General features: G+C 46.5%; 1 protein-coding gene across 1 annotated transcript in view; it reads left to right on the top strand.

The window, feature by feature from the left end:
- WDR31 (WD repeat domain 31) overlaps nt 1–12,915 on the top strand; it is a 207,905-nt gene extending 194,990 nt beyond the window's left edge. The window contains exon 9 of the mRNA XM_086921207.1: nt 10,798–12,915. Coding sequence (XP_086777333.1) covers nt 10,798–10,958 — 161 coding nt within the window. The 3' untranslated portion in view covers nt 10,959–12,915. The remainder of the gene's footprint in view (nt 1–10,797) is intronic.
- Nucleotides 12,916–13,767: the final 852 nt, after the last annotated feature.

Raw genomic sequence — 13,767 nt, 5'->3', positions numbered from 1 at the left:
ACCCAGAGACCCAGAATTGCAACATGCCCTTTTATAAGCTAAGGAAAAAGTAGCAGCCCAGAATGAACGCCTTTGGTGCTTTGAGTATGGACAATACATGGACTGTACGCACGCATAGCGGGACCGACGGGATCCCTTCTGGCCTGGCTGGCTAACCCTACTAAACTCCACTCACCCATAGTTGAGATCGAAGCTGGACGGGTGAACAGAGTATACAACCAGGAGCGAATGAATGCTCTCTATACTCAGTGCTACTCTATTCTGTATAAACGTGTCACAGTAGACGAGGCAACATTAGCAATATACTTGCTTGAGCACGAGGTGGAAACTAACCACATCTGTGAAGGGAGGATTTCTATTCACTAGAGAGAAACCTCTCAACAGAAGGCCTCCTATTTGATTGGTATATACAATTGTGGATGCAATAGATTCTGAAGATTTGGGATACATCTGAGAATTATAACTTTATATCTAATGTGAGGTGAAAGTAGAACCGGAAGTACAGGAGAAATCCAGGACTCCTTTGACTGAACAACCCTGAGGAAGTCGTGGGGTGCGCCCATGTATGACGAAACACGTGTTGGTTGGCTAAAAATGAAGAAGAGGCCAGCAGGCCAAAATGAAAGAGAAACATCAAACTGCTAATCTTGTTCATGCACATACGATTATTGTACTTTCGATTATTGAGTAGCATGTGCTTGAGAATGGAGCGTTGGTTCTCTGATCTGTGTGATCAGTTTTGGGGGAGTGGGGTGAATCTTCCCCCCCTTTTTTAAGAACCTCAATTAAGATAGGATCTAACTAAAATAGGTTGTCATTATCTTGAGAGCGCCAAGTCCCTAACAAATCACCCTACCCCAAAACATTACACCCCACACACCTTGTGGAGGAACTCAAAACTCCGGGGATGGATGGATTTCCAGCTAAATTTTATGCTACCTACACTACGGAACTGACACCCATACTGGTAGACCTATATGCTGCAGCCAAGGACACCGGGCATCTGCCTGACACCACCAGGGAAGCGCTCATAGTTCCCATTCTGAAAAAGGGGAACCAGCACACGACCACACAGCGTATAGACCGCGTTCAATGTTAAACATCAATTATAAGATCTTGAGTAGAATCCTAGCGTCCAGACTCCTACCATTTATGCTGAAATTGATCCACCTTGATTCATACCTGGTCGTTAAACCTTCCTCAATATCAGGCGGCTATAGGCCATACTGGAAGCTGGTGAATATGATCCACTGAATGCCACAATGTTCGCTGTTGAGATAGAAAAGGCTTTCGACAGCTTGGTGTGGCACTACCGGTTTGAGGTGATGTTACATATGGGACATGGACGAGATTGCTTTATGAAGATCTGGCTGCTGGAGTCCGCATGTGGAGGGTCATTTCTGCAGGATACCCAGTGGGTCGTGAGACCAAGCAGGGCTGTCCTCTGTCCCCCCTGCGTTTTGCGTTAGCCATGAAGCCTTTGGCTAGCTATGCGAGAACAGGGAACAGGTACCGGGGGCTACACATTAGGGGCTTAATAGATTTCTGTATACAGGACTCCAAGCAAAGATGAAAGATACATTTATAGATTTTCGCATTCAGAGCTTCAATAGAGATGATGTGAAGAAATTGAAACAAAGGCATCACAGTGCAGGATTCGGAAGTCATGAGAAAGTACACACACAACCTTCAAATAAATACAGAAATGTAAACTTTTGCTGCTGTGAAAGCTAATCAGAGCATTTGTGCTTCAGTCTTCAAGCAGCAGCCATGGAAACAAAAAGATGGCAGCACTAATTACGGTTATGCTAGGGCGAAAATGTTAAATCTCACAAAGGAAATCCTACTGGTGAGTTCTACTCCAACTTTAGGAGTTTCTCTAGAAACTGGAGGATTTTCTGTTTCCACCTTATTCAAAATAAAAACAAGAGATGGGGTGGAAAAATGTAATACACAGGTCTTACAATCCCGGGGAATAGACAGCAGAGCAAGACATAGGGGCCTGCCTCATTGTCATTATGGCAGCCAGCACCATGTCCATAGGGGACCAAAGATATTTACCTCCACCACCCTGGCCGAACTACCACCCAAAATAATTATAGATTAATGTTTCATATTTGTAGAACAGCTGCCACCCTTATGGCTCCTTTGAAGGCACTTAAAGTTTGCCGAGTGGCCGCAATATTTCAGGCAGCCATTCAGCAGACTTCCTTGTTTTTAAAAAACAAACCCCCAAAGCAGGAATATGTTCTTTAAAAACAAAAAAGGAAATGATTCTGGTAACCTGGAGGTTTTCTCCCAGGATGTGTAGGTAATTGTTTATCTTTTTCTGTGTGGAACGTCCATGATTTCCGTGGTAGCCTCAAACTGAACAAGCATTGGCATAGCCTATAGGGCTCGCATTTGGGACCTTATAAGTATTTAGTTATGCAGCACAATATGCTTGGTGCAACAACATTAACTGTTGCATGGTAAAACACTTATAAGGCCCCAAAGCCGAGACCTATTGGCTATGCCAATGCTTGTTTTTTTGTGGTTTATCTTACACGTGTTTACCTTTACTGTGGATAAAATTACGGCCCTTTAAGAACACTGTGGTAAATGTCTACCAGTGGAAAGGACAGGCTTATGGGGGATGGAAGTGTTAGTGTCAACAAAGTCTCCGCTGAGGGGAAACAGGAATCAAGGAGGATGGCTCTGGCTGGCTTGTGCCACAGTGGCGCCTGTGTTCTGTTTCCTGCTGACACATCTCAATTTAGCATTGTAATGTGAGTGCAAACAAGCCTGAGATTTCTTGCCCGGGAATGGTGCATGCGTGAATGGCTAATTGCTTTTAAAAAGAGAGAGCCGTGCAAGCCACACGCATGCAACTGCCATGTCACATCAAATAGGCACTGGTGTCCACGCTAGTCCATTCCCAAGATGCCAAGCATTTTGCAGTCTCTTGAGTCTATTAAAATTAAAATAGACGACCGATGTTGCACAGTAGCCCACAACTATGATGGGAGCAGAAAGAAGAGAGAATATGTGCCATGCTGCAGCGAGGCAGATGGGAACCTTCTGGCTAAAGTTCATAAGGTACAGCCGCACTTACGCTGTAAGAGGCGGCCGCTCACTCGCTCTCTGCCGAGTCCCTCAGCGCTATCCTCACCCTCCAAGTGATTCCCTGATTGAATACTGCTGGCTGGTATCGTAGCGCTTATCATTTGCACTGCTATTCATTACCTGCATCGCAGCGCTTGTCCTCATTGTAACCGCCCGCATTTTACTGGCAACATTTGCATATTCCATCTTGCACTGCGCTCGCTTTCTTAAGCCTGTACCGTATTTACTGCTGCTCGTTTATTTGTGCCCTCTCTCCTTTGCTTAATTCATTTTGTGGCCCCAAGCTCGTATTTTCTTCCACTGCCATTTTGTTTGTTTGTGCTTTGGAGCTAGCCCCTCCTCTCCGCCCGCACCCGCCTCCCCAGCTGCTCCTCCCTTCCAAGACTGATTACCACTGCCCCGTAGATTGAAGCGCTGTGACCTCCCTTACGCTGTAAGAGGCGGCCGCTCACTCGCTCTCTGCTGAGTCCCTCAGCGCTATCCTCACCCTCAAAGTGATTCCCTGATTGAATACTGCTGGCTGGTATCGTAGCACTTATCATTTACACCGCTATTCATTACCTGCATCGCAGCGCTTGTCCTCATTGTAACCGCCCGCATTTTACTGGCAACATCTGCATATTCCATCTTGCACTGCGCTCGCTTTCTTAAGCCTGTACCGTATTTACTGCTGCTCGTTTATTTGTGCCCTCTCTCCTTTGCTTAATTCATTTTGTGGCCCCAAGCTCGTATTTTCTTCCACTGCCATTTTGTTTGTTTGTGCTTTGGAGCTAGCCCCTCCTCTCCGCCCCGCACCCGCCTCCCCAGCTGCTCCTCCCTTCCTCCGCCCCCCCTCCACTCTCCATTTATGCCTGATGTCCCAACGCGCAGCGTCCACGCGCTACGGCCGCGCCGAAGGTGCGCCAAAGGTAAGCCCGTCTACGCCCGTCCGCGCCTGGACCGCGCCCAGCGCCAGACCCCCTGTTCCTCGCACCACCCACCTCCCCCGCATTACATACGATGCCACCACCCTCCTAGCTCTTAACCCCGGCCGACTCCCCCACTGCGTCCAAGCCACTCCTGGACACACCCATGGACCCTTCTCCTGCAAATCCTGCAAGTTCAACGGCAGCAACACCAACTCCTCATCCACGGACACAAATTAGATATCTGACTCCAACCACCTAAAATGCATCCTGCTCAACACCCGCTCAGTCCACAGACACACCATCGAACTTTGGCATCTTCTAGACACCATCTCTCCCGACGTCGCCTTCCTGACAGAAACATGGATGAACGCCTCATCAGCCCCTGACATCACCATTGCCATCCCAGAAGGATACAAGATCATCCGTAAGGATCGCACCGACCAAACAGGAGGAGGCATCGCTATCGTCCATAAGAACTCCATCCGCATCTCTACCAGCTCAGACGTCAACCTCGCTAGCGCCGAACACCTTCACTTCCAGATCCACACCGACCCCAAGACTACACTCAGAGGCACCCTCCTATACAGGCCACCAGGACCCCGTGCAAAATTCAGCGACGTTATCACCGACTTCATCACCCCACACGCTCTCCCCTCCGAGGAATACATCCTACTAGGAGACCTCAACTTTCACTTGGAAAAGAGCAACAACAGCAACACCACCTCCCTTCGGGACAATCTCGCCAACCTCGGACTCAAACAACTTGTCTCTACGCCCACCCACATTGCAGGTCACACACTTGACCCCATCTTTACCTCCAGCAAACATGTCTCCTTCAGTCACACCACTACCCTCCAGTGGACGGACCACAGATGCGTACACTTTTTCTACAATAAAACCACCACTCGCAACCAACCCCAACCTACTCTACAAAGGAACTGGAACAAAATCACCATCAACCAGATCTCCTCATCGCTTCTTCAAAACCCCCCTACCCACTCCTCAAACCCCGACCAAGCTGCGATTAACCTCACCCAATGGCTTTCCAACAGCACCGACATCCTGGCTCCGCCGAAAAAACGTCAAATCAAACTTGGCAGCAAAAACGCCTCCTGGTTCAACGATGATCTTAAGAAATCGAAGAAACTCTGCCGCTCCCTCGAGAAGGCCTGGAAAAAAGACCCAAACACCAGCACCAGGGACGCCTTCAAAAACGCCACCCGCATACACCACCAACTGATCAGGACTGCCAAGAAAGCCGCACTCAAAGACCGACTAGACAACAACGCCCACAACAGCAAGGAACTATTCAACATCGTCAAAGAATTCGCCAACCCATCAGCCAACTCCAACGACATCACCCCTTCCCAAGCCCTCTACGACTCCCTAGCTTCCTTCTTCCACAACAAAATCGCAGACATCCACAACAGCTTTGACAACCGACCCGGAAACCAACCCACCCAACCTTCTGCAGAACCTTCACCCCCCCTCGAACATCCTTAACGACTGGAACCCAATCTCCACCGAGGACACCATCCGCCTGATGAACTCTATCCACTCAGGATCCCCCACAGACCCATGCCCTCACCACATCTTCAACAAAGCAGACTCCGTCATAGCACCACACCTCCGAGACGTCATCAACTGCTCCCTCAACACCGCCACCTTCCCGGAAAGCTGGAAACATGCCGAACTCAGCGCCCTTCTGAAAAAACCCACAGCGGACCCCACCGAACTCAAAAACTACCGCCCCATCTCGCTCCTTCCATTCCCGGCCAAAGTCATCGAGAAAGCCATCAATAACCAGCTCGCCGCCTTCCTCGAAAGCAACAAATCCCTCGACTCCTCACAATCTGGCTTCCGAGCCAAACATAGCACGGAGACCGCCCTCATCGCAGCAACAGACGACATCCGAACCCTACTGGACAATGGAGACACAGTCGCCCTCATCCTCCTAGACCTATCCGCAGCCTTTGACACAGTCTGCCATAGTACTCTTCTACAGCGCCTCAAAAACATCGGAATCCAAGGAAAAGCACTGGAATGGATCACCTCATTCCTCACCGGTAGAACTCAGAGAGTCCGCCTCCCACCATTCAAGTCCGAGGCCACTGAAGTCATCTGCGGCGTACCTCAAGGTTCCTCACTCAGCCCCACCCTCTTCAACGTATACATGAGCCCCCTCGCGACCATCGCTCGCCAACACAACCTCAACATCATCTCCTACGCAGACGACACCCAACTGATCCTATCACTCACCAAAGACCCCAACACTGCCAAAACCAACCTACATGAAGGTATGAAAGAAGTAGCAGAGTGGATGAAGCACAGCCGTCTGAAACTGAACTCAGACAAAACAGAAGTCCTTATCTTAGGCACCTCCCCCTCCGCCTGGGACGACTCTTGGTGGCCAGAGGCCCTTGGAAAAGCACCCATCCCAACGGACCACGCTCGGAACCTGGGCATCATCCTGGACTCGTTACTCTCTATGAACAGACAAGCCAACGCCGTTTCATCCTCATGCTTCAACATCCTCCGCATGCTCAAAAAAACATTTCGCTGGATCCCCACCGAAACCAGAAAAACAGTTACCCATGCACTGGTCACAAGTCGCCTGGACTACGGAAACACCCTATACGCCGGTATCACCGCAAAACTCCATAAAAAACTCCAACGCATCCAAAACGCATCAGCCAGACTCATACTAGACATCCCGCGCAAAGACCATATCTCCAGCCACCTGAAAAACCTCCACTGGCTCCCCGTCAATAAGAGGATTACTTTCCGCCTCCTAACCCACGCTCACAAAGCACTCTACGAACTTGGACCTGCATGCCTCAACAAAGGACTTTCCTTCTACACCCCCCCTCGCCAGCTACGATCCTCCAACCAAGCCCTCGCTACCATTCCTCGCATCAATAAAGCCACCATGGGAGGTAGATCCTTCTCCTACCTCGCAGCCAAAACCTGGAACTCTCTCCCCACTCACCTACGCCTCACTCAGAACCACCTCACATTCAGAAAACAACTTAAAACCTGGATATTCGACAAGTAATTCCCATCCCCTCCTCAAGCGCCTTGAGACCCTCTGGGTATGTAGTGCGCTATATAAATTTCTGACTTGACTTGACTAACTGGAGTTCACGGGTTACTAAACTGCAGCACTTAAAGTAGTGCTCTGCAGTCAGACCTTATTATTCTGCAGCTTTGCATCTAGAGCTTGTAGGATTCTACATTGCTGCATGCAATTGGTGCACTACTTGCAGAGTCCATAGCGTACTGCAGCACTGAAGGTAGAGTTCATAGGATACTTCAGTGCTATATGTAGAGAGCATGGGCTACTGCAATGCTGGTGGGGGATGTGATGCAAGCGAGATAGAGCAAAAAGCCACAACTGGGACAATGAAATGTGAGGAGGAAACGATAGTTGAGATGGCAATGAAAAGAGAAAGGGGCAGTGAAAGGAAAGGTGCTATAAAAGGTAAGTAGAGCTATCAGGGTGAAGATTAGCAGTGCAATGAGACAGAAGAACAGCGATAGGAGAAAAAGTAATTGTGACGAGAGAGAAGCAACCACTGCAGCAAAGGTGGCCGCAAATGGGTGGGGGGGCAAAGATCAAAGAAAGGTGGTAACTGACTGTAGAGAGAGTGGGCAGTGACGTGAGAGGCAAAGAAAGAAAAGTGTGATAACAGGAGAGAGGTTCAGAGACAGAAGAAAGCAGCAGTGTCAATAGAAAAATGGGGGCCAGTGGTAGAAGAGGGGAGGGAAGTGACAAAACAGAAAGAGAGGCAGTGACAAGAGAAGTAGGAGACAGAACAGGGGGTAGTAGCAGGAAAAACAGGGTGTGCAGCAACTGTAGAGTAACTGGAAAATCAGATCCAGTTATAGGAAAATGAGTGAGTGCAGTGACCGAACAAAGAGTAGGCAGTAACATTAGAGAGAGGGAACAATAACAGGATGAGGTGCCGACGATCAGTATGAGCCACCAAGCGGTGTAATGGCTGGAGAGTCAGAGGGGCAGTGACACAAGAGAAAAAGATAGTGACAATAAGGAGTCAATAGGAAGAGGGACATATAGAAAGGGGCAATTACAAGAGAGAAGAGCAACTACTGGAGAGAGCTATAGGGGGAAAATTGGTAGATGGGATCTAGAGAGAGAGAGGGGCAGTAACAACAGAGAAAACAAGTGGGGGGAGTGCACGCCCGCACACACAAGTGGGAGGCGTGGGGGAGTGCACGTGCGCGCGCTAAGCAGCAGCTGTTTGCTCTTTTTCCAAGCACACACTTGTGCTTGTGGCGCGCCGCTGCGCACTCCCGCAAGCTGTATGCCGCCACAAGCACGAGTATGTGCTTAGAAAAAGAGCTATATGACAGCTAAAGGTCTCCTATGCAGAGCATGAGCACTGCGTAGGCGAGACCTAAAAAGTACATCAGACGGTCTGCTCTGAATAAGTCAGACAGTCTGATGCACCTACACCAATAGCCCCAACTCTGTCCGGCCATAAGTGTAGCGTTTATGCTGCTGCAGACAGTAGGGGTACTGTCGTCCGAAACCTGACAGTGCACCCAACTCTAAATATAGCAGATGGATCGTCTGCTTGACGGTCATGATAGTGTGCCATGTTAGTGGTAAAGTATCACACATGCCAAACTATATCAGACCCATAGTCTTGCAGGCTCATGCAATAGTACTAACACTGAGGTTCCAGAGACCGGTCATGTTCAATCAATACAGCTAACACCAATCTTAGAGGTTCAGACCTCAGGCAACAGAAGCGGTAAAGTCATAAAAGAAAGCTATTCGACTCCTCCTCAGGGGCAGTAAGGGCTATATCAATATAATTACAATTGCAATAATAAAGCTTTATCAATATTGATAAGGAACTGCATCCATGCAAGGCATGAATTGGCAGTCGCAACAAGGTAAAAACATTAGTAATGGGTATATTAGATGAATTTTCACTCAAGTTCCTTTAAATATCTTTTGGACATGTGTTCACTTTGCCCCCAAATATTAGCTTATCAGTTTATAAAATGAAGACAAAAAAGCAGTTTGCTATTAAATGCAAGCCTTTTAGTTTGAATAAACGAAGTCAATTACTTCATTCAAAAGTTGGTCCTGTTCATGGAACACCACTATATTTTTCTTGATAAGCCAGATTTTCCTTATAGGGAATATATATTTGACCCCAAATATAAACGTATCATTTTCAACAAGTTCTAACATGTATTACTGACACACATGAACGTATTCTGCTTTAGATGCCCATCGGATTTACACCACCTTAATTCCAGATATAATCACATCATGAACGCTCTTAGTATGTCATGAATGCGCACCATTGAGACAGGGCTGGGTCCCATGACGCTAGGGATGCCCACAATATTCTAAGACTGATCATCATTTGCTGGAGCCATTATTATACCTGGTATTGATGAGCATTTGTTCCAAGAATGCCTACTACAAGCCAATGTGACAGACGTGGACATCACCAGCACCATCATGGCAGAGATGCCACAATATTCCAGGGACTGTCAACTTTAAGCCGGTGCCATCAGTTTTCCGAAATGGGCTCCATTATGTCAGTCTAGTTCACAGTATCTCCAAAATGGCTACAGTTAGGCCTTGTGTGGACTCATAACTCCAGTGATGCCTACAAAATGTAAACAATGGTTGCCATGCTAAAGATGGCCTTCACCATGCCTACGATTGCTACAATATTGCAACAATCAGTACTTCAGGGGGTGAATCTGTGATGTTAGAGATGGCACCATATGCTGGAGGGTCCCAGATGCCTTAAGTTCCCAGGGACATGGGGTCTCCAGGGAGGGGTGTCGTCAGCATTGAGAAGGACACTACACCATCCACAGTATCTCGAATTCATATGCAGAGACAGACACATGTCCACTGTACACTTCACACCATAGGCTTCTTCCACCTAATCAGGATGTGTGTTTTATTGTGCTTACCATCTGAAAAGCTTCCTCACACTCCCAGTCTAATTCCTGCTTATGTGCACATGCATTACTGACTGAGGTCTCCATCTAAGCCCAAGCGCTTAGGCCTTTGACAGCAGGTCCTTGCACTTACACTTACATGCAGGAGCTGGGCATACACCACAAGTTCAGACTTTCTGGTGGGGCTGTGCCCCAATGTGCTTATGGGTAGACTACCACTAGTGCCTACCCACATAGGAAGGATTACAAAATGTGTCACACCGGTCTTGCAAACCATCACCTCTGTGACAGTGTCCAACAATAGATTTTCCTATCCCTGCTAGCATTGTTTTGATAGTTTCATTCAATGGCATTCGATGTGTGGGGACTGAACTGAAGGAGACAAATACTGAGACTTAGGTTTATCTTAGAAAGCTGTGCCTCTAAATTCAAGAACAAAGGAGCCATATAATTTCATAACCCCTCCACCTCTCTTATGTTACAGGGAATCCGTGTTCTAATTTACCTGCCCTTAAAAAGGAAGTAGTAAATGTTTGAAGAGGCAATAAACTGTGCATGTCTAGCAAATGCTGATTTAAGATTAGAGTCGTTATTCTAAGATTGGTTCCAATTTTTTGGAGAACGAGTTAGACTTGCACAAGGTAGATGCAACTTATTTTGAAGATCCGACAATGAAAAGCAATGACAACCATGTGAGCCTCACATTGAAGGTCTCTGGGCTAGGTTCTAACCAACATGAGTGTTGTATTTTATCCTACCTGTACTTTGTTCTTGAGGAAAGACGCAAGATACAGAAAGATGACTAACTGCCTCTTTCTTTCCTCAGCTTGCTTGAACACTTTGTTTCTGGATGGCTCTGGACCGCTTGCCTCCCTGGCTGTCTGCGACAAGACCTCCATTCTCTGTGCCAGCTTCAACACAGGAATCCACTCCCTCCACTTGGAGAATGGGAAAGGGCCTGAGCTCCGCCACATAGCCAAGTTCTAAAGAGCAAAGTTTGTATACCTTGGCAAAAAACATGAAGTCCACCATTTCGTCGGTCCATCATTACTGTGGACTGCTGGGTAAAAGTCCAGAAAGTTGACTAGGCCTCAGATACAGTGGTAGCCAAGCATCTTGTGAGCCATATCATATACTCACTGCTAAATTCTTGACCACTTATGCGTATCACTGAAAGCAGTGTATGTAACAATGACAAAAAACCACAAATGCTCCAGGGAGGAGCACCTCTACATTTTGGAAAGGTTCTGGTACCCCTCAGTACTCCGAAGTTCTAGGTGTCCAGTCCTTTTCTGTCTGGGCCACACATTTCACTGTGAAAGCAAATCAAAGGACTGGAATCAGAGGGCATCTTTTTCCACTTGACACGTTCGGCTTACCATTTTGTCAGTTTTTAATATATGATTTTTTACGATTTTTAGATGGACACGATTGTGTAAAGCGGTGGATTTTGGGAATGTGTTTTTAAATGGACAGTCCTGGCATATCCTATCAGGACTCAAATACAGTTAAAGGGACAGTACATGTTTTAGCAGGACTGTTCCATGGTACAGCACCAGCAATACTTATTAGCACAGTTGTATTGTTACTAGAACAGCACTTGCACTCTCCACAGCACTGGGCTTTGATCCCTAAGAATGCCTCTAACGTGGCTAGGTGGGCTGTCACCAGAGGTCTCCTCAGTTAAAGCAACAGTACTGGAACTGGAATGCAATAGATATATATTCAGTGGTACACTGGCAGCACTACTTAATTACACTGTAATGCGGTTTGGGGGACGATACTTGAAATCTCCCCACAATTGTAATATTCCTAAAGGGATAGCGCATATACTCTTCATAGCACTATGACTTGAGTAAAGGGACTGTACTTGAAACTTCAACACAACTGTAACATTGCTAAGGGGTGGCACATATACTTTGCTTAGCTCTATGACCTGAGTAAAGAGACTGTACTTGATCTCTTAGCAGTTGTATATTGTAGCTAATTGGACTGTGCTCGTATGCCGCAGTCCGTAATACTGTTAAAGTAACAATACTGAAACTCATTAAGTCTGTAATGTGGCCAAAGCAGCAGTAATAGCATTAAACATGACTGCAATTTAGCTAAAGGCTAACTGTAATGTGGTTAGAGGGACAGCACTGGTCCATTCCTTCAGACTGTCAAAATGCATGTCTGATCGTAGAGCACTGAACTGTCAACAGCAGATCTGTAATATGAATGATGGTGAAGTAATGAAACTCAACGGCCTGTGACATAGCTGAGGGGACATTAGTAGCACTTTTATTGGGATAGGATTGTGATCAAAACTCCAGCACTGGAACCCTTTGCAGAATTGTAATGGGGTTAATTGGACAATAATACATCTCTGTTGTGTTTTGAGGAACAGTACTTCATCTCAGTAGGATTGGAACTTGGTCAAAGGAGCATTTTCTACAAATCTCAGTGGGACTGGATTATATGATCGAAGAACAGGATCAGACCTCCTGGAATGGAACAAAACAAACCCCTGTGCACAGCTGAGCACTTCTCAGATGGATTACAGAACTTTCAGCTGAACTGTACTTGGATTTGTCAGCAGGACTGCATGCACTTCTCCTATAGAGAAAAGGTGAAACATCTCTGCAGGCCTGCGGTACCTATCGATGGATAGATTGAGCACTTTCTAAATGTAATGCGCTAGTGACAGCTACCACTTTATTACAAGACTGTGTGCTCAGTAAGATTTTGCACGGTCGAAAGGTTCTATATTGACGCCCATTGTAAGTTCCCTGACCCCTTCATAGATAGCAATGGCATGCAGCCACAGAGACGCTGAAAGTAATTACACTGCCACTTCTGCACAAGACTGACCTGTTTTGCACTTATGGCCACCGTGAAGATAAAACATTTTTAATTTTATGAGCCTTTGGCACTTATAGTAAGTTAGAAAATAGACCGAATCAAGAAAATGGAGAAAGATGAAGGCTGCCATAAGTTTACTTTCAGTTCTTCAAGATGGAAGACAGCAGAAATATAAAATGACTGAATTTATTGGGGGTGGGGGGTTTGTAATGTGGGTCACGCAGTGCAGAACAACATGTTGGGTAGAACTTCCTCCAAGCGAGATGTAGAGCCTCCCATTTTATATTTCTATATTTATTTATGAGAGTTGGGGCATACACCATCATGCCAGTGGTTCATTCTGTTTCATCAACGATAGTACTACTGATTTTCTTAATTAACCTATAAACAGGACTTTTGCATTTCTAGCACCCAGGCAAGGATAGCAACATCTGCCTACATATCTGTATTGTCGCCTAGGCCATTTTGTCCTTCTTTTATTTCCCATAGTGGCTCATTGTGGTGGGAATTAAATGGTCGAAACTTGCCGGGGAAGTCATTGCAAGCGTAGGTGTATTTGACTTCATAGGCTAGAAATATGCGGAACCAAAAAAGAAAAACAGCAAGTGTTACCCATGCCCTGTTTTTAAATCCCTTCACCCTTTATGTATCATTTCCCCCTGATTATGGTTGCCTTATCTACTTACTGTGTACGTACTATGTCTTGGCTTCCAGTCCAAGCATGAGTGAGTTCTGAAGGTTCCTTTTACACAGAATGACATGAACACAGAAAAAAAAGTTGAACTTACTTTTTGAAAAAGCAGGCTGGACGTATATTTTCTACAAAAAAAGCTTGAGTAAGTTGTTGTTAATAATTAGGGTCCTGATTATAGGTTGAGCAGAGCAGTGCTTCTGGGTGGTACACCGCTATCAGTGCTGAATGTGAGGCTGTGGGGGACTCCAGCCCTAATTT

Source organism: Lissotriton vulgaris, chromosome 5 (genome assembly GCF_964263255.1).
Source record: "Lissotriton vulgaris chromosome 5, aLisVul1.2, whole genome shotgun sequence".
NCBI lineage: Eukaryota > Metazoa > Chordata > Amphibia > Caudata > Salamandridae > Lissotriton > Lissotriton vulgaris.
The sequence above is the reverse complement of the archived record's forward strand: the minus strand, read 5'-3'. Positions and strand labels throughout refer to the sequence as shown.